This window comes from Scophthalmus maximus, chromosome 7 (genome assembly GCF_022379125.1).
Source record: "Scophthalmus maximus strain ysfricsl-2021 chromosome 7, ASM2237912v1, whole genome shotgun sequence".
NCBI classification, from domain to species: Eukaryota; Metazoa; Chordata; class Actinopteri; order Pleuronectiformes; family Scophthalmidae; genus Scophthalmus; species Scophthalmus maximus.
This window is the reverse complement of record NC_061521.1, coordinates 13,370,837-13,390,855: the sequence shown is the minus strand read 5'-3', so window position 1 is coordinate 13,390,855 and position 20,019 is coordinate 13,370,837. Positions and strand designations below refer to the sequence as shown.

Below are 20,019 nucleotides of genomic sequence, written 5' to 3'. Positions count from 1 at the left end.
TTATATACCTGACTAATCTACAGGATGCTGCTCACACAGTGATGCATCTGTGATAATAATCCATTAAAATGATATATAATCGTATAACACAGTAATGTTGCAATATAAGTAGTGGTATAAGCACAAACTTTTAAAAACAATATTTCAAACACATAATGAGTAGTCTTACTGAATATCATTATTGTGTTTGTGGTCACCCAGTTAATATCAGTATGATATATGCAAGAGCAATATTTAAAAACATAGAGGAAACTGCTGTTTTAGTTTTGAATTGCTCTCTCCGCATGTTGGCCAAGTCTTTCCTGATTGATCCAAAACATTCAAGGAAAGAAATATAGACTTGATCAACAGAATCATACTGTAGAACAAGCCATTCTCTCTTTTAGTAGTGTTATATTGCAGTATTGATATATACCATGATGTAGTAAATTTTCTGGAAAATCAATTAAGATGGATGTTGGTGGATAAAGCACAGTCTGTTTTAACTAGAATGGCACTCAGTGGAGCGCATACCTCCGCTAAGGCCCAGCAGCCCCCTCAAATTCAATCAAGCCACACCAAATAACACACATTCATAATATCAGTCCCCTAGATATGCCAGATTTTTATTTTCATCAAGATCCATGAATTTTTCCTTGGCAAATTTCTTTCATGTCTGTAATGGCCTAATTGTACGAGACCATTGCAGAAATGGTAAAAGAAAGAGATAGTTACCACTCGGAACAACATGGAAAAATCTCTTTGATATGTTAACCCATCATTTTCCCAAACGGTCTGACAGTGGCACACATATTATAAGTTCTACTAGCTGCTTCCAACTCTTTTTTGACATGACACACAATGAAATATCTCAACGTAAAGGACTTTATGGCGGCATCATTCTGTCTGATGGTAATATAGTGGATGTTTTGGGATGTCTGAAGGTATAGAGGTAGAGAGGCGCATGCTGCTGGATGGATCTGGTCTCCTGTGTTTGCCTGCACTCAGGAGAGCAGAGTAACTTTTGTGAGTGAGTTATTCCAGCTGAGGCTTCTTTGTAGCCTGCTGCGGCTGTTTTCGATTTCACAGTTCACCCCCCCCCCCCCCTCTCCCAGGCTAGCATCTTCGAATGGACCCCCCACCCTCCCTCCCTCCCTCCACCTTCCTCCAGCACTACCCCTTCACTACTCACTGATACTCACTCACATTAACTCTCACCTGTTAAAATACGCGACACGCACCACAACAGGTGTTTACACTGGCATGTCTGTCCACACAGGTTTCCCGGTGATTTATGAGAGACGAGAGGAAATAAAGCATGAAGGATTACTTTGCGTTTGAGACACCGGCAGGGCCTGCGGAGCGCGTGTGGGGTTCGTTCCGCTGGCCTGTAAGTGTGAGCACGCTGATATAGACAGCTTTGACAATTATGACGTGGGAGTTTGTCAAAGGATGTGGCCAAACACATATTTTCAAGGCACAAGTCTCAATCTTGTTGTAAAGGAGGATGTCTAATGTTATTTGGGTGAAAAAAAACATGTTTTAATTGAAAGAAGAAGCAAAAATGAAGTAAAGTTTTTTCTTTTTTGGGGATACCAATCACTTGCCCCTCATTTTCTCTCACGCTGTCAGTACATAAATGGCTGAGGCTACAATACAGGAGACTGGTAGTGTCTGTTCTGGACACAGACGACACTGTGAACTTCACACAGAGGATGGTGCCATTTCAAACTGAGAAGTCTACAGGCCGGTCTCTAGAGAAGCAAATAACAGCTCCATGCTCTAAAACCTTTCCTTTTATCCTCCCTCCCCTTTGGCCTGCTCCCACTCGGCTCTCTATAGTCCATCTATCCCTCCTACATCTCCTTCCTCTCCTTCTCGCCCTGGTTTTTTAATCACTCCCTCTCTCTGAATGAGCTTGCCCTTGGATTACTGGGGCTTGTGGAGGTCTATCAGAACCATGTGTGGAGGGTTGGAGGCGGCTGATGGGAAGTCCGTCATCAAGCGGCTCACCCTCACTTCTCCCAAAGAGCCCGAGCCAGTGGGTAAGAGAAACTCTGCAGCGAGTTCAAAGACACAAACTTATTGGCTTTTTACAGGATATTATTTTCCACTGAATGGATAAACAGGAAAAAACTTCTCACCCTAAACCACTTTCTGTAAAATACAGGAGCCAGTTGGAAAAGTGGATCATCCACTCCCCTCTTGGAATAGCCTTCAGTCATCGCCGCCCCTGCTCTTAGCCTGTGCTTCTCCTGCCCTCAGTCTCTGTCTCTGTCTGACAAATCCTGTGTGTGTTTAACTGTGAATTATATCACCAGAGACATGACATGCTGGGGTACTGGAACACCAGCATCAATCATGGACGATCACACTATGAGACACCACTAAATCATTTAGGAAGATGTGATTCAATCTCAGGCTGCCCTCAAGGTTTGCATGGATGAGCTCTTTGCGGATCGAAAATGTTTCATCATATCAATGTTGCATGCATGGCAATGGTGAAGGCAGCCGCTGAAGGAATCTTCACTTTCAACTGTTTGTGCAGAGCACTCAAACACTGCCACCTTGTGGCTGGTATTGTAGAGAGAGGCATACTTTGGCAGTAACAGTTTAGTTTGCTCTTTTAAAAGAAAAGAAAAAAAAGAGCCATTTTCAAAACAAAACCCTTTCAGCACACAAAGATACTTGTACTCTGTCCGTCTGAAATGTGCAGTAGTGGAAGAAGTACTCAACAACAATGTGAAACACCCATTTCAAGTAAGGGTCCACTTATTCAAAAACTCCAGTACAGAACTATTGTCAAATATTGTCAACAACGTAAAATCGTAGGTACTTTTTTTCTGCAATATTACATTACACTAGATTGTCAATACTGATGTATTAATGTGTAATCCCTCCCTCTTTTTCTTCTTCTTGTTTTTTTTTTTTTTTTTTTTTACAGCTGCAGCTAATTGAGCAGGAACTAGTTTTTTCTTTTTTTATGAAATAATGTTTAATTCAACCTCTTTGGATCTCCGTCTGTGAGGTTTAACTAGACAAACAGACCCTTCTTTTTTGTTCGAGCCAACCAAAAGGAGTCGCTCAAAGTAAGTAAATTGACTTTCCACCACTTGAGAAATGTGAGAGCTGCTTCTTTTGTTCCGGTTGAGCAGTGTCACCATGCGGTTTTCATTATCTTTCTGCAAATCTGCTGTCAAGGCAGAGTGCATTTAAGAAGTATCTGCATTTGTATTTTTGGAATTAAGTGATACTGTGCAACCAGGGAGGATCATACGCAACAAAGACCAAAGGTCTACGGCAACCACCTGGACCCATTCATCACTCCCAGTCAATGTGGTGGGAATTCACCAGTTACTGTAAATACGATACAAAACTCGAACCCAAGTCTTTCTGCTTATTAAGGAGCAATCACTGCAGGAGAATGCTGCGATCGAGGAGATGTCTTCCCACTCTCTCTTTCAGCTGCCGAGCAGAGACTGAGCGGCCCGAGAATGAGCCAGAGAGGGAATGGAAAAATCCACAGCATTTAGGTAAAGCCGTGTCTTAAAGGCAACACTAATGAGCCAGAGGTTTTAAGAGAGGGAGAGCAGGAGAGAGGAAATTGTTTACATATGGATTTGAAAGAGCACAGGCATCACAGCTATGTTGTGTATTTAATGAAGCAAAGTGATCCCGGTGCACATGTCTCCCCACTGCCGCTCTACCATTCCTACTTCACACTCACTTCTGTTTTATCCTAATCTTATCACAGTATTTATACAAGTCACACTTAATTACCCACTTATCATGAAAAAGTAGGCTATTTAATTTGAAAGAATACCCTCTCAAGGTGTACTGGGTCACTGTACCAACAACTACTAACAATATCTCACTTTTCTGAGCTACCAGCACTAAAACAAATCATTTCAGATCTCTATTATATCTCTCCGTGGCTAATCTGCTGCTTAAACTCAGCAAACACATGGATTGACCAGAGGCTATATGTGCAAATGCGTAATAGATAAATGCAGACGATTGCGGAGTACTACAACAAGCCTGATTGCTTTCTTCTCCTGCAGCCACATTAAATCATCCCCTCAGCCACATTAAACTCTATTCCCATTACGGGGATAATAGGGCTGTAGTTTTAATGAGTGATAGGTCGTACCTGGAAGAAAAACCCACAGACATTATAGATGTTTCAGGCTTGTTCAGCTGCTTCATCTTCACAGAAAATATAGCACACTAAAGGGAGAAAAACTTTGTGAATGCAAATTACCCTGAAACACTTTTCCTTACATTAGAGGGATATACAATGGCAGCGAATTTGCATGTTTTAGCCATAGACTGCAAGTTGCATGTACTTTTCAACACATCCAGATATTTTACTAAACCCTCTGCTTCTTGGATTTTTGACTGTACAAATACATTTGCAGACTGTTGAAACTGTATTGATCCATGCAATCACAGTGAACATCTGCCTGCATGTAGTATTTTCTGTTAAATTATAATTACAAGGTGCAGTGCAGTATTGAATCTGCAAGAAACAGCATCACCAATTTATTTGACGTTCGGCTGTTGACACTCTCCTGACAACGTGACAATGCATTTTCATTTTCTGTCTTGTCTTAAAACTTCATTGTGTTCTCACACAGAGGAAGGATATGTAATTATTTGATGACCTGATCAAGATCGAGTGACCTAAGTGTTGTTTGTGTGCGTTCTCTGATTAAAGGTGTTTTCAAGGCAGCTTGTCAGTGTTGCACACGTTTACTTCAACTGTCAATTAAAAGAGCACAGGTGATTTGGTTGTGTGTGAGTTTTTAAAGACACCATTTTATGTGACACATAATTAACGAAGTTTGGTCGTAATCTGGGTATCTCCCACATCTCTGGCCCAAGTGCACATCAGCTTTTTTTGTCCAAAGTCCAAAAAGTAAAGACAAAGGAACAAGTACATTGCTTTAAACAACAGCTCAAAATCACATCTCAGTAAAATATATATTTTTGTAATTTATTAAAAGCAAAAGCTATATAATGTCACTGTTAACCAAGTTGACTGCATGGTAACTCCTGGTGCTTACACTCACCTGCACTATTGGATATGGATATGGATATGGATACTGTATGTTTCAAAATGTTTTGCAAAGATTACAATAGCTATTTTACTCACACATATGAAAACCAGTTTTCAGGCTTACAGTAAGTCAGGAATAAAAAGAACCACGTAACAATTGCTTGCATACTAATACTAATGAGAAGACATTATAGTGAAGCACCAGAAACAGCGATGAGTCCAATAAGAGCACTCCACTGCCTGCAGTTCTCTGAAATAAGCAAGTTTTAATGTTCAAGAGTAATGCTTAATTATCCATACATGGCCATTTACAAGCATATTGCCACAGGGCTCCAGTTTCACAACAGTCCCCAATCTAATAGAAGATAGCATTATTGCATGCAGTCAGAATTATTCACTGCATTACCCACGATTCATAGCATATTAACACAAGCAATTTCATGCATATGGATACAGTGGGTCTTAGCAGGGGAGCTCTTGATTGCTCTGAAACTAATTTCACAATCATTAGTTTTGGTGGTGGTGTGAGTGACAGAGTGTATTTACCAGATTTCAGAAAATGACAAGTTCCACAAGCTTTGGGCAGAAAGTTGTAAAGATTAAGTCTGATCCATGTGAAACTCTGAAAAAACTGCACAGTGTCGTCAGATAAAGAAAATCTGCTTTCATTTCCAAACTTTTCCCTTCCAAACTCAAAACGTACACACTTTAAATAATAAATTATCATAATTACTTGACTGATTATATCATTGTTCAACCATAGAATAGATATTTATAAAAGAAACAGGGGAATAAGTACTTTGTAAACACAGGGCCAAGAGCTTGAGGTGCGGGGCCCAACAGAAAAGCCATTTTAGCCCAGAGGAGAAGTTAATGAGTCATGGAAAAGTGCAGCATCGTATCCATATGTAAAATGAGGACAGATTTTGCAAACCCTCTGAATCGACTTAATGCTGTCATGGGCCGTGATTCACAACAAACATGTAAATTGTGTTTATGGGATAACATATAAATCAACGTCACTGATCCACTAATAAATTATAATCACAGTGATGCCCAACCATATTTGTACAATGGCAAAAAAACAACGACATGCAAACAAAAACAGCATCAAAAACAGCATCAACAACAAACACACACATACACAAACACACACACATACACAGACAAAGACATAGGTAATGGCCTATTGTGCATAAATCATAACTTAGAAAATATATTTTTCAATGAATGGGTCTATTTCACAGCAGACACTTTGGAAAAACACAGGTGCTGCTGTTCTATTCAAGTATCCAGTTTAAGTCATGACAGTGTGAGGGTGAACCAGCAGGAACAATATCAGGACGCTGACACTAAAGCAGCTAAATGGAAATTAGTCATCACTAATCTTATCATTTGCATCTGTGCATTTCCTAATGTGACATGACAAAATGTCATCAGTAGAAAACAACCCATAGAGGAACATTCAGAATGGCAATATGAGAACATTTGCCCTAAATTCACAAAAATCTGCCGAGCTTTGTGTCACAGTGTATAGATGTCATATTAACTCTTGTAGTAACGAAACAAAGCCAGTAGGTGGCAACATATTATTCATTTTGCCTGTATGTGCATTTCAGCAAAGGTACCAGTCTGTGAATGTTACAGATTAATGGGATTAGTGTGAACCTATGTGCCTCCGATTTGCTTGTATCAGGATAATATTCTTGGTGATTATGCAAAATAAGTGGAGCTACACAATGATTCCAAGTATTAGTGGTAAAGCAAACACTGCATCTCATTCCAGTAGGATCTTATAGGGTTTATAAGTCACAGGTAATGGCTTTATTTTTAATTTATGATTAACCGATGCTTTAGAGGCCAATAGTGAGAAGAATATTTGGGTTGCCATGTTGTGTCCTTCTCTGTTGCTTACATTTTCTGTGTGAATAAAACAGTTATAAATGTCTGTGATACATTAATAGATGCTGATGGGTTTCTGACTTTCTGTCACATTGGCATTTGTAATGTTACTGTCGTCTTGTAAACAAGCAGCTTTTAATCCAGATGCTCTGCAAATCTTTCCCAGAATGTAGGTGGTACGACGGTTTGGAGTAGCATGCTGGGAAAAGGATAAACAAACCTGGCAACCTGAAATTGTCCTTGGCTTATAATTGAGATATAAAACAGCAGTTAACCACTAAAACCAACAGTCAGAACATATAAAGGATTTATAAAGGGCACCTTGTTAGGAAGTGGTTCTGTGAACGAACATGATGATCACACATGCAGACACCTGTGAGACAAACATGAAAAGATAAATTCATAGAAAATGAAGGGAAACAGTGAGGAGGCAGGCAGAGAGGAGGATGTGATTATGTATGGCAGCCACGGGTCTGAAGCCAGAGGAAGAGGATTTGAGGGTGCTTTGGTTCACGCCAGAGGGAGGGAGGGAGGAAGGGACACGCGAGGTCACTGCTGCCCCAGATTTGGAGGTGCCACAGTCTGGGGGAAGATTGATGGCTGCGAGCAACAGATAACAGCTTGCAGTGTGAAGAGAGATTAAAAAAGAAGCAGAGATTGCAGGGAGCAGCGGACCCCACCCTACTGGGGCTGAGCTGAACAGTCAGGTCAGGTTCTAACACTGCAATTAGTTGCTGAGGCAATTACAGGTTCGTGGAGGGTAAATGAGTACTTTTTCATCATACAATAGAAATACTGGAAAACTGTCACTTATCAGAGAGAACATATGGTTATAGCATAACTGTGATCACAACCAGATGAATGGCTGCCTTAAAATTTGGAATCATTTCACAGATTTAAAATAACTCAATTGTCTCATATAACACCTCCAAATTTCACTCACAAAAGACATATTTACTCTTCTGGCTCCTCCATCCTTGTCTTAAGTACTGTTGTGACAGCAGCCCAGCTGATCGGGCCCCTCCCAACACATCCCGCTTGTTTCCCATGAAGCCCATGAGTGGTCCATCACAATGCCATTGTTGTCCATCAGATTGTCTGCAGTCATTACTTATTCAGCCAGCCGTCGTGCCTTTTGTCCAAAATCATTCTTCAGCCTGTCCCCAAGACCTTGTCCTGCCTGCTGTGGCCCATCTGCCCCCTTGTCTGACACATACTGCATGAGACCCCCATTTCTCTCTCTCTCTCTCTCACACACACACACACACACACACACACACACACACACACACACACACACACACACACACACACACAAGCACACGCTCACCACACCAGCTGTCCAGCTCGTGTCCGCTCGCAGTAAAAGGTGCCGTCCCCAGAGCAAATCAGCACAGTACACATGGACGAAGTGGTAATGACATTTTAAACAAAGAGTGAGACCTTTTCAGCTCTGACTTTAGTTGAGCAGTGTGGTTTAGACACTGATGTCCCACACAAACTACTGATCCAGGCTGTGCAATAGAAATTCTACACACCATGTACAGCATAGAAGAGCTCAGATCCTGACAAACACAATATTCTATCAATATGTATATACACTCTGAACAAGATCATTTCTTATGTTTAAGTTAATAAAGCACAAGCTTATAAAAAATTAGTTGAAACAATTAGTGGATTAGTCCATCAATAGAAAAGTGCTTTCAAATCAATTTTGATTATCAATATTTTTTGAAACTGTTGTTTCAATCAACAGTTATTAGAATTAATAGAGCATATTTCATGATACGCACAGTTCTACAGAGATGTATCATTTTCAGGGGGCACTGCCAAGATAGCTATAGAATTTATTTAAGAAGAAGGAAGTAAGAAGCCACTCCAAAAACATTCTTAAAAATAGATGATAGTCATTGATGGAGGTTATAAATAGAGAGGAGGAAAAGGGGGCAGGTCCTGGATTGGGATATTTATGGCACAGGCACACTGCTGTTTACTGGAGGCAGCAGTCAGGAGTGCACATCAATAATACCATAAAAATAAAAAAAAACTACCGAATACAAAGTCACCTCCCTCACCTCCCTCGTCCATTTCACTTCAGATGTGTCTGCGGTGAAATGAAATCACTTTTATGAGTGGATCAAAGGGATTACTCCTCGGGGTCTTCTGTTCGTGGACACAGTAAATGCAAAAGCTGGATCACTTTTCAGTGTTGACATATCTCTGGTTACAACTTTTTAAATTTTTTTTTTCATTTCTTGCATTTTGAGTTTGAATGCGTATTGATGCAACAACCATGTGTTGAAAGAGGAAAGGAAATCACATAAGAGCACACAATGAAAATAGAGGAGACAGTGCACGACTTGGTTATTAAAGCAAATTACATAAATCTGGAGGTATTAAAGGAGATATATTGTTTTCATTCAGGCATATTCAGTTTGGTTTGTTTTAAAAGGTTTTACCCTGAATTTGAAAGGCTAAGATGGGACAAGGACTTGCAAATTCTCCGAGGCAGTTTTATTATTCCTGTAGACTAATGTGTCATTTAGTGGTCAGACAGTTACGAGTAGAGACATAGAGCCAAGACAAAAAGAAAGAGAATCACTTGATACAGGTGGAGGACAGGCCAGCTGACTGAAGAGGGGCAGGAGGAGGAGAGGAGGAGGGGGAGATGAGGAGGAGGGGCAGGAGGAGGAGAGGAGGAGGAGAGGAGGGGGAGGGGCAAGAGGAGGAGGAGAGGAGGAGGAGGGGCAGGAGGAGGAGAGGAGGAGGAGAGGAGGGGGAGGGGCAGGAGGAGGAGGAGGAGGAGAGGAGGGGGAGATGAGGAGGAGGGGCAGAAGGAGGAGGAGGAGAGGAAGGGGAGATGAGGAGGAGGGGCAGGAGGAGGAGAGGAGGAGGAGAGGAGGGGGAGGGGGAGGGGCAGGAGGAGGAGGAGGAGGAGAGGAGGAGGAGGGGCAGGAGGAGGAGGAGGAGGAGGGGAGGAGGGGGAGGGGCAAGAGGAGGAGGAGAGGAGGAGGAGAGGAGGAGGAGGAGGGGCAGGAGGAGGAGGAGGAGGAGGCGAGGAGGGGGAGGGGCAAGAGGAGGAGGAGAGGAGGAGGAGGAGGGGGAGAGGAGGAGGAGGGGCAGGAGGAGGAGGAGGGAGGGCAGAGTGGCTGGTGGAGGAGCTGCTCCACTCCGACAGACCACTGACCTGAACGGCGTCAACTTGCAAGCCGTCGCCGCCGAGCCGCCGGCAGCGACCAATGCCTTCCTCCGCCCCGGGAGAGTAGCGAGCTAAGCTAACTAGCCGACTGGATCGTCATCACACAGGAACAACTCACTGTGCAGCGTCCACCGTCGGGACTGCGACGAGTTGTATTTTCAGTTTTCCATTTTGTTTTTTGTTTTTAAAGAAATGTCTATATTGCCGTTCACTCCTCCGATCGTGAAGCGGCTCCTCGGCTGGAAGAAGGGAGAGCAGAGCGGCCAGGAGGAGAAATGGAGCGAGAAGGCTGTGAAGAGTCTGGTGAAGAAGTTGAAGAAGAGCGGCCAGCTGGACGAGTTGGAGAAAGCCATCACCACGCAGAATGTCAACACGAAGTGCATCACCATACCCAGGTAGCACGCACACACACTCACACGCACACTCACACGCGCACGCACACACAGCGCCGACTAGCTAGCCCAGCTAGCTCTGATGACAGCTAACGCTAGCCGGGTACTTAGCTTGGGTAGTTTTGTTTTATAACGAGTAAGCGTTAACGTAAACAGACGAGTTGTCAGGAAGTAGCTGGTGACACGATTGAAACAAAAGCAGAATGACCGCAGCGAGGTTCCGAGAGTGAGCCTCGGCAGCCACAGTGCAACAGTCCCACTCAGCAGCTGGAGCTAGCGTTAGCCCCGGCCGTCGTCGTTGTGTTGTGACAACAGGACAACCGGCGTGTCGTCAGTGTGACATGCCGATTCGTCAAACCGTCACGTTCATGTGCGCCGCACAAGCAAATAGAAGCCCTCACGTCGCAGTCTGTCATGTCACACTCCAGCGTCAGTCAGTGTAACAACCGAAACATGTCACCACTGTGGTGGAATGTGATGCACGGCGGTGTTCAAGAGGCCAGTCAGGCGTCGCCTGCCGACCGGTGGACCAGGGACACGGCGTGCTACACGAGCAAGTGTCCTCAGGTCACACGTGTGAGGGGGGGGGGGGAGGAGATGGGGGACAGGAGGAGGAGAGGAGGGGGGGATGGGGGAGAGGAGGAGAGGAGAGGAGGGGAGAGGAGGTGAGGGGGAGGAGAGGAGAGGAGATGGGGAGGAGGAGAGGAGATGGGGGGAGGAGAGGAGAGGAGGAGAGTAGATGTAGAGGAGAGGAGGGGGGGGGGGGAGGAGATGGGGGGAGGAGGAGGAGAGGAGGGGGGGGGGAGATGGGGGGCAGGAGGAGGAGAGGAGGGGGGGTGGGGGGGTAGAGGAGGGGGGTGGGGGGGGCAGGAGGAGGGGGGGATGGGGGAGAGGAGGAGAGGAGGAGAGTAGATGGAGAGGAGAGGAGATGGGGGGAGGAGAGGAGAGGAGGAGAGTAGATGGAGAGGAGAGGAGGGGGGGAGGAGAGGAGATGGGGGGAGGAGAGGAGATGGGGGGGAGGAGAGGAGAGGAGGAGAGTAGATGTAGAGGAGAGGAGGGGGGGGAGGAGATGGGGGGAGGAGGAGAGGGGGGAGGGGGGAGGAGATGGGGGGAGGAGGAGAGGGGGGAGGGGGGGAGGAGAGGAGATGGGAGGGAGGAGAGGAGGGGGGGAGGAGAGGAGAGGGGGGGAGGAGGAGAGGAGGGGGGGGGGGGAGGACCAGAGGACCACTCTGACTCACTGAGGATGTTTAGACTGAAGTGTGTACTGTGGAGAACCGTGGGACTCCCAGGGTTGGATTCCCATCTATCTGAAACCTGTACAGTTTCTCTCTCCGACACATCAACACACAAGCTATTGTGCAGTTCAATCTGTAGACTCACCGGACGCTGTTTTTTCATTCAGTAGTAACACTGTATCTATCCTCTTTTTTTTTGGGGGGGGGGGTGCTGTGGTCCTGGCCTGATGTGAAAATGTTACCGTAAATAACAAAAACTATATTGTTACCTCATCCAGGAAGACCCAAAAACCACATAAAAACACAGACCGTAGCTACATTACATAATTTCTACAATGTGAACCATTTTTGGCATACTCACTGTTTCCATTTTCCCCTTTTTTAATATGGATTTCGTTGTCACTACCCTTTGTTCCTACATGAAGTATAATAGGCAGGTCCACATCCTGGCACTGCTGGTAATAGGCAGTGTAGAAGGAGGTCGAATACACCCTTCAATAACTTTGTCACTCATCCTTGAAACTTGAAAAAAAAAATTTAATCGGGTAACTTGTAGGATTAATTTGCTAATAAAACCAGGAGTCCCCCATCATGGTGTGTGGCGATGAGGTAACTTACATTAACAACCTTTCCTCTGTTCTTGGGAATGTGCTTCAGCCTCTAGTGAGGGTGTGGGCCGCTGTTTGGATTGTGCTTCACTCTGGGTCAAGAGACTGTAGGTTTACAGAATAACAACTGTCTTGCTAGTTGCCATCTGCTTGGGAAGCACTGATGTGGTTATTTGATAATACAGCAGGAGCAGGCCAACTTTCTGCTGTGCTCGGATCACCTCCTCTAATGTGGCGTAGGGAGAGAGGGGATGTCAGCATTTGAGAGTTGTAAATGCAGGCCTGAGGTGCTTGTACCTAGAGTGGACTCAGCCAACAGGAAATTATTATGGACTAATACATCTGCATTGTGTTAGGGTCGAGCAGATCAATTGTCTGCCGTCTGTAGTGTGTGCAGAGATTTATGACCCCACCATGAACTTAGTGCTTTAGATTTGTTTGGTAAAAAGGCAAAACGCATGCGTTTAGACTCCCAATTATGTAACATTAACTTTTGATTTAAACATGTATTGTAGTTCACTTCTTCAGCATGTGATGAAGTTATTTATTTTCATTCTTCATCATAACTGTCTGTTGTTATCTGTGGTGTACAATTTTAATAATGGGGCTTTTGCATTTATTTGAAATTTGTCAATTGAGAGGTGCAGGTAATGAGGGGAGGGAGAAATGAAGAGTGACAGAAAACACTGGTCTTCGTCTGGTGACGAACTGGGAGCTTGAAATCATAGTACAGGGTGTGTGGAATGTGTCTTTACCACAATGCCACCAGATGCCCTGTTACCTGTTCATGTGTTTCTGAACATGGAGGCACGTGGCTCACTCGTAAAATGTGCTAGTTGCGAAGTGAAGTTTCTTCGGTCAAGCTCTTTAATAGAAAGTGGTTTCTCTCCCTCTAAGGATTTTCTTAGGATAAGAGGCGCTGCATGGGTGATGGGGTGCTCATGAATCCCTGACTGACAGCTGTAAAGTTGTTGTTTCGCCTGTTGGATAAAAGAGTTGCCTTAGTCCAGCTGTGTATCATAGAGTTCAGCATGTCTGAGTGACAAATCAGAGAGACAGGACACAGCCCAGGCCTGTCTCAACAGGGCCACGGCAATACTGACCTCAGTTGACCCAACAAACAAATACACCCTCTATATTCAGTGGGCAGTGTTGGAAAATGAGTCGGAAGCCAACTCTTTTGTGGTCGGCACTGATGTAGTGACAGTTTTTATTGAATTGTTTATTAAAGGTATAGTTTTATATCTCGTCTCACGTTCTTTTGGAGCTCTTGCAAGCACAGGGTGTTTTGTGTTGACTCCGTGTCTCTCTTCTGATTGGCTGACTGTTTTCTGAGTGACACACAGCCTGGCCATCCACAGGTAATAGAATGTTGCCTCCTACTATAGTTGAGTAAAACCCACTGCCTAGTAAAAATTACAATTTCCTTTGGAAGGCTGTGTATAGATATATTATCTTCCTGTCATTCAATGAGTGTGCAGCATATTCTCAACATGTTTCTGTGTTGTGACTTGCTAGCTCAGGGAGTGAAATATGATCACTAATGGTCGTTGATAAAGTTAAAAAAGTTTTGTGGTAGGTCCAATTGGGTGTGTTTATGGTTTTTGACATCGCAAAATTACAGATGTCCTGATGGTTAATTTTAGAAATGTCACTTAATGATATATGTCCTCTTCATTTTTTTTTTAAAGTAATCAAACATGAAAATAGTTATTTCTATCCAAGTTGATGGTCATTTCTTCAATTCGCTCTGAGACTTAAGCATTAAATAGGCCTAATCCGAATGTTTCCTTAAGTCCTGTTTTTTGGTCAACTGTTAAATGTTGTTATCCAACTAGTCTGTTTATTGGAAATTATAATAATTAATAAGATGTTTTGTTAGTCACCTGAGCAGCAGTGCCAAGCTGGCTACGACTTGTTTTTCTTGAACCCGAGTCCTCTCTGACATACTTCACGGGAGGCCAAGGCACGGTAAAGAATGAAAACCATATGTTTCTTGTCTGACAGCTCAACAATGAGCCGAACGGTTGTTGAGTTCAACTGGGGGGAAAAAGCTGTCACCACACTGGACTCGATGTGAGGACAGAGATCAAGGATCTGTTACAGCCCTTCCTCTCTTTTTTCAGTCATATACGTTTCTTTGTAACACACACATACACATAGTCATACACTTACATATACATACATAAATGCAGTTGATATGAGTTGACATCACTTTTTACACAGCTGTCTCTTTATTCAGTCACTATTTTAGCGGAGGACATTATCATCACTTCAAACAGCTGATGTTTCCCTGGAAAAAATGAACTAGTCTGAGAAATGCCTTGTGTTCTGCCCCCCTGTTAATATACAATAATACAGACCTAAGTAATACAGTATATTGAGTATATGTTTATGCTTCAAAAACTTGATTTCAGTAATAGTCGGAGCATAGAGCTAAGCAACATGTATCATGTTTGTTTGCTGGGATCTTTCAGATCTTTAGATGGGCGTCTCCAGGTCTCCCACAGAAAAGGTCTACCTCATGTGATCTACTGCCGCTTGTGGCGCTGGCCAGATCTGCAGTCCCACCATGAGCTGCGAGCGGTCGACCAATGTGAATTTGCCTTCCACACTAAGAAGGATGAAGTCTGCATCAACCCCTACCACTACCAGAGGGTGGAGACGCCAAGTGAGCGAAGTTAATTGCTATGTGATACAAATGACTGTATTTAAAGTAATACTTTAGACATTTAGTGTATAGAACTGAACATGTCTTTAATGAATTTATCGGTGTGTCCCTAGTTTTGCCTCCTGTCCTAGTACCACGGCATACAGACATCCCTGCTGTGTTCCCACCGTTGGATGATTACAGTCCATCGATTCCTGAGAATACCAACTTTCCTGCGGGCATCGAACCCCAGAGTAACTATATTCCTGGTGAGAAAACTGTGCATCTCAATGTAAAGACATATTTTAAAAGGTCTGGAAACCTTTTTTTTCATATTATTGATATGTGCTTAATTTGCAGAGGAACGTCTAAAATGGATGAATCCCTGAATCCAGTGTTTACTGTTAATTCTAGATTAATACTAGTTCTTGTAGAAACAGTAAATACTTTCCTTTTTGTTATGATTGTAATTTTTGCCTATAATTATCAATTAACATAGTATATTATTCATTCATTAAGTCATGAAAAACGTTTCATTTCAGTAATTGTAAAATAAATCGCAGATGAGGGGTGTCTGTGTATCTACTCACGTGTTTGTGATTTACAGAAACTCCCCCACCGGGGTATCTGAGTGAGGATGGTGAGACAAATGATCACCAGCTCAACCACAGCATGGACACCGGTGAGACACAATTCAAGCTCACACCACTCCAATTATGACTTATCGAGATCATGACCCAGTCCTATATTACTGCTCTATTTCAGGTTCACCCAGCCTGTCGCCCAATCCTGTGTCACCCGCAAACAGTAATCTTGGTAAGCAAAAGCAAAGTGTGTGAGCTTCACTTACAGAGCACCGCATTCATTATGTGCAGTCATATGGTCCGTAGCATTAAAGTACAACTGAAATCGCAAGTCTTTCGCTTTGCAGTTGAAGTAGTTTTTATATTTATTGGGGTGTTTATTCTTAATAGACATAACTACAATACCAATTTACGAGACATTTAAAAAAGGTGGGGAAAAAAATTGAACAACAGCAACATTATCTTATTAAGAGCATATAGTCATATCGGTTTGAGGTACTGTGAAACAGGCCACAGATTAATACAGACAAAATGGCTTGGTGCTATTAATGTATTTATTATTTGCTCATTTACTTTAGTATTGTATTTGACAAAAATGATGTGAAACCGTTTACCGTCAGTAAACCAAAAACTGCTGAGGTTTTAGTGAAGGTTCTTTCCATACTGTATCCACAGACAGATTAGAATATTTTAGTAGGGGTGAGCATGTGTCTGAGAGACAGATGAGCAATATAAAAGAGCAGTGGACTACATCTGCAAGGATTATCCTTCAGGCAGTAACAGACTAAACATGGTATGAATGGCGTCTTTGTCAATGGTCTGTCCTCGTCTGTGGAAAGGCAAACTACAGACAGCTCAAGATAATGCAATAATAATAACATCCGATTGGCAGGTTATTCTATCTATGTGGAAAGTCATCAGCAGGTCATTTGTGGGTCATTCCTGGTTGGGTTCATGAGGTCCTGGGAAATGGCTGTAGGACAGGAATCAAAGGGAACATTATCAGCAGTTCACATCTTCTCAGTCAAAGTGTTGTTAGAACACAAAGCACTTCCTCATTTTTCTTCCATGGCCCTTACTGGAGCTTGCCTCTGTAAAACCATCTCTCCTCCAACCCTGTCTCCGCACAGACTTACAACCTGTGACATACTGCGAATCTGCCTTCTGGTGTTCTATATCCTACTATGAGCTGAACCAACGTGTAGGAGAGACCTTCCATGCCTCCCAGCCCTCCCTCACAGTGGATGGATTCACAGACCCCTCCAATTCTGAGCGCTTCTGTCTGGGGTTGCTCTCCAACGTCAACCGCAACTCTGCAGTAGAGCTCACACGCCGACACATAGGTACTCATTTTATTTTATTTCGCACAAATGGCATCTAATTTGCATCTTATATTAACGCTTGACACAGTCCAGTGGTTGCTGTGCATTGAGCTACAATCTCTTCCCTTTCCAGGACGGGGCGTGAGGTTGTACTACATTGGGGGTGAGGTGTTTGCAGAGTGTCTCAGTGACAGTGCCATCTTTGTCCAGAGTCCCAACTGCAACCAGCGCTACGGTTGGCATCCTGCCACTGTCTGCAAAATCCCTCCAGGTTAGCATGAAGCCAACAGAAGCTAAAGGAGTTCCAATGTTAGACACTAACATCTGCATGGTTCTCAGTCCTATTAAGCTTAATAATACATCTTTTGTTTGACAGGCTGCAACCTGAAGATCTTCAACAACCAGGAGTTTGCCGCCCTGCTTGCACAGTCAGTCAATCAGGGCTTTGAGGCTGTGTACCAGCTCACAAGGATGTGTACCATTCGCATGAGCTTTGTCAAGGGTTGGGGAGCTGAGTATAGGTAAATAAGATATTTAAAAAAATTGAACTGCTTAATTCTGAATATCTATAATTATACAATTATTATATATAATTATTATTATAATTATAAAGCACTGCAAAAAATGTCAGCCAGTGGTAGCGTAAGTCGCTAAGACAAATACAAATGCTTTGGGGAGGGATTCCATTTTAGAGTGACTGAAGTATATTTTAATGATTTCATTGAGGTAATCAGCGATTTTGTTATATTTTCCTTGAGTATTTTACACTTCACATTCTCAGGACACTAACGTTTCATTAAGCTGCACACCCAAACTTGACAAGAAAAGTTAGGGGGGCCTTGTTGTTTATGGTTAGGATAATTAAATTCAGTTTGGGGCTGAAAAGGAAGGTTGCAGGGCTGCTGCTTCACAGACGGTCGCAGACTTGTAAATGAGAAAGAAGGTGATTGGGGGAGGGTTGTGAGTGGGCAAGAGAGGGCTGAGTAACGGTGAAAGAATGCAACAGGCATGCTGTGATATGGGAGGGATTCCCACTGGACTGTGAGTAGTGCGTGTTGAATTTCTGGCACCAAACACCTTTGAGAAAAACATCTCTGGTAGAAACTCAAATGACTTGAGCAGCCAGTAAAGTTGGCTTCACTGTTGGTGCTAATTTAATTAAAAATACCACAGTAGACTGGATATTTGCTTTGACTATGATGGCGTTACATGAACAATGAGGTGTCACAATCATTACATTTTTTAAGGTACTATGATTTATTATAATAGCATTCTATGTTGCTCCTCTCCTTCTTCATACCCTGCAGACGTCAGACGGTGACCAGCACCCCCTGTTGGATAGAGCTGCATCTCAACGGTCCGTTACAGTGGCTGGACAAGGTCCTCACTCAGATGGGCTCTCCCAGCATCCACTGCTCCAGTGTGTCGTAGGAGCGGCCCTCTGTCCCATCCACACACTTAAATACAAACCACATGAGTAAACTCGAGCGTCTGTCAGTGATGATGAGGAAAGAGATGCCATTCGTCAAATAACTCTCCTCCCTTGTTTTCTCTTATCATTTCACCGCACATGTACAGTAATGCACTTTCCTTGGTATCATTTAGTTCCCCCACTCAAACACAGGGTATTTTCAGTAGGATAAAAAAAACTCATTATTCATTCAGACATCCTGTTCTGTGCTCAGTTTTTTAAGTTTATTTTTTATAAAAGGAGATTGAAACGTTTGTTTTCCAGGTTGGTCGCCATCTACATGTTTCTAAGCATTTTTGATTCTATGAATTAGCTAAAATTGTGATCAAGATACCATCACTGGTGTGTCAGTGTCCCAGAGCCACTTTTAGTTTAGTTCCTTTTAGCACTGAAATGGGAGGCTTATTTATCAAGTGAACCATGCTTTAATATGAAAAATGTCATTCTGTTTAGTGGTTAAATAGAATATATTAAATTAATATTCTAAGTACAAGGTACTTTGCCCATATTGATGTATCTGTATTAATGAAAGCATCAACTATGTTATTGATAATTTAATTGGTATTTTATCTATTTTTAACAAAATATAGACATTAGCATCATTGTTTCTTGACGAGAACCCTTGTATGAAATCTATTTTGCTCAGTGAAAGAGACATTTTATAAGTTATTTTTGCATACTGTCCTGCATGGGAATATATTTTTATTATTGCCTCAATACAATTGTACATAAATATTTATAGCTTGTGATTTATGTGGTCGTGCATTGCTTGAAACAGTGCACCTGACTGACCTCTGGCATGAGTAGATTCACAAAAACACTTTTGAATGACCCAAAACTTGGCCCGCTTCAACACAGGCTATTCTAACCCGGGTCAACGGGTTCTTTTGTGTAACACACAGGATTACTGTACTGTACCAGCTATTGCTGTTACTTCAAAATAGGCACATACGACATACAGTATGAGTGATTGAGTTTTGGTATGACTTCAGTGTGAAGAGTGCTCAGTAGCATTGACTTTGGCTGTGGTTCATCCATTGATGGAGAGGTGAAGATATCAATGCAGGTCTGTTAACCAACTGTTAGCCAGTAGTACACTCTGCTCCTTGTGGGTAAATGATGCACTTCAATTTTGATGTGTTGATCAGTTCAAGTGGTAATTTACGTGTTTCATAAAAAATGTATATTTGCTACGATATAGAAAAATGTAATGTGCTCACTGTCCTTGGTCAGTCTATGAAGCCACCAAGTTAATCCTGCATTAACCTACATTACATAAGCCTGAATCACCGTGCTATCTATGTAAAACATTACATGGTGCTAAACTGGAAAACTGTACTACAGTGCATTAGATAGTTGGTAGATCTGTATCAGTACTTGTGTTCCTTGATGTTTGCAGTTGGTCGTTTTCTCTTCTAAGTCTTATGTACATGTTTGTTTCACGTAGTCTAAGATTTATTCTCAAATGACCAGTGTTTTGTTATCTGTGAAAATTTAATAAACTGCAACTGGGTAAAAATAATTAAGTGTTACTCTACTGTAATAAATGCTACCATTGAGAAACTGTAGGATTTGTTATACAATATTCCGTCCAACAAACAGAATATTGTAAGGTGTT

The 20,019-nt window shown here is 42.7% G+C and overlaps 1 protein-coding gene across 1 annotated transcript; it reads left to right on the top strand.

The window, feature by feature from the left end:
• Window positions 1-10,029: 10,029 nt before the first annotated feature.
• Window positions 10,030-19,923, top strand: smad3b (SMAD family member 3b). The gene is made up of 9 exons (XM_035643658.2): window positions 10,030-10,534; window positions 14,852-15,045; window positions 15,159-15,293; window positions 15,632-15,706; window positions 15,790-15,840; window positions 16,739-16,951; window positions 17,064-17,201; window positions 17,307-17,451; window positions 18,238-19,923. Exons 1-9 carry the CDS (start codon window positions 10,332-10,334, stop codon window positions 18,359-18,361), a joined length of 1,278 nt encoding a protein of 425 aa, XP_035499551.1. The 5' UTR covers window positions 10,030-10,331; the 3' UTR covers window positions 18,362-19,923.
• Window positions 19,924-20,019: the final 96 nt, after the last annotated feature.

Bases quoted from the DNA above. Each gene is read 5' to 3' on its own strand.
- smad3b (XM_035643658.2), top strand. From the start codon at position 10,332: ATGTCTATATTGCCGTTCACTCCTCCGATCGTGAAGCGGCTCCTCGGC. The intron at 10,535-14,851 runs GTAGCACGCACA...GGGATCTTTCAG, and splicing joins AAGTGCATCACCATACCCAG to ATCTTTAGATGGGCGTCTCC. The intron at 17,452-18,237 runs GTAAATAAGATA...CATACCCTGCAG, and splicing joins GGTTGGGGAGCTGAGTATAG to ACGTCAGACGGTGACCAGCA.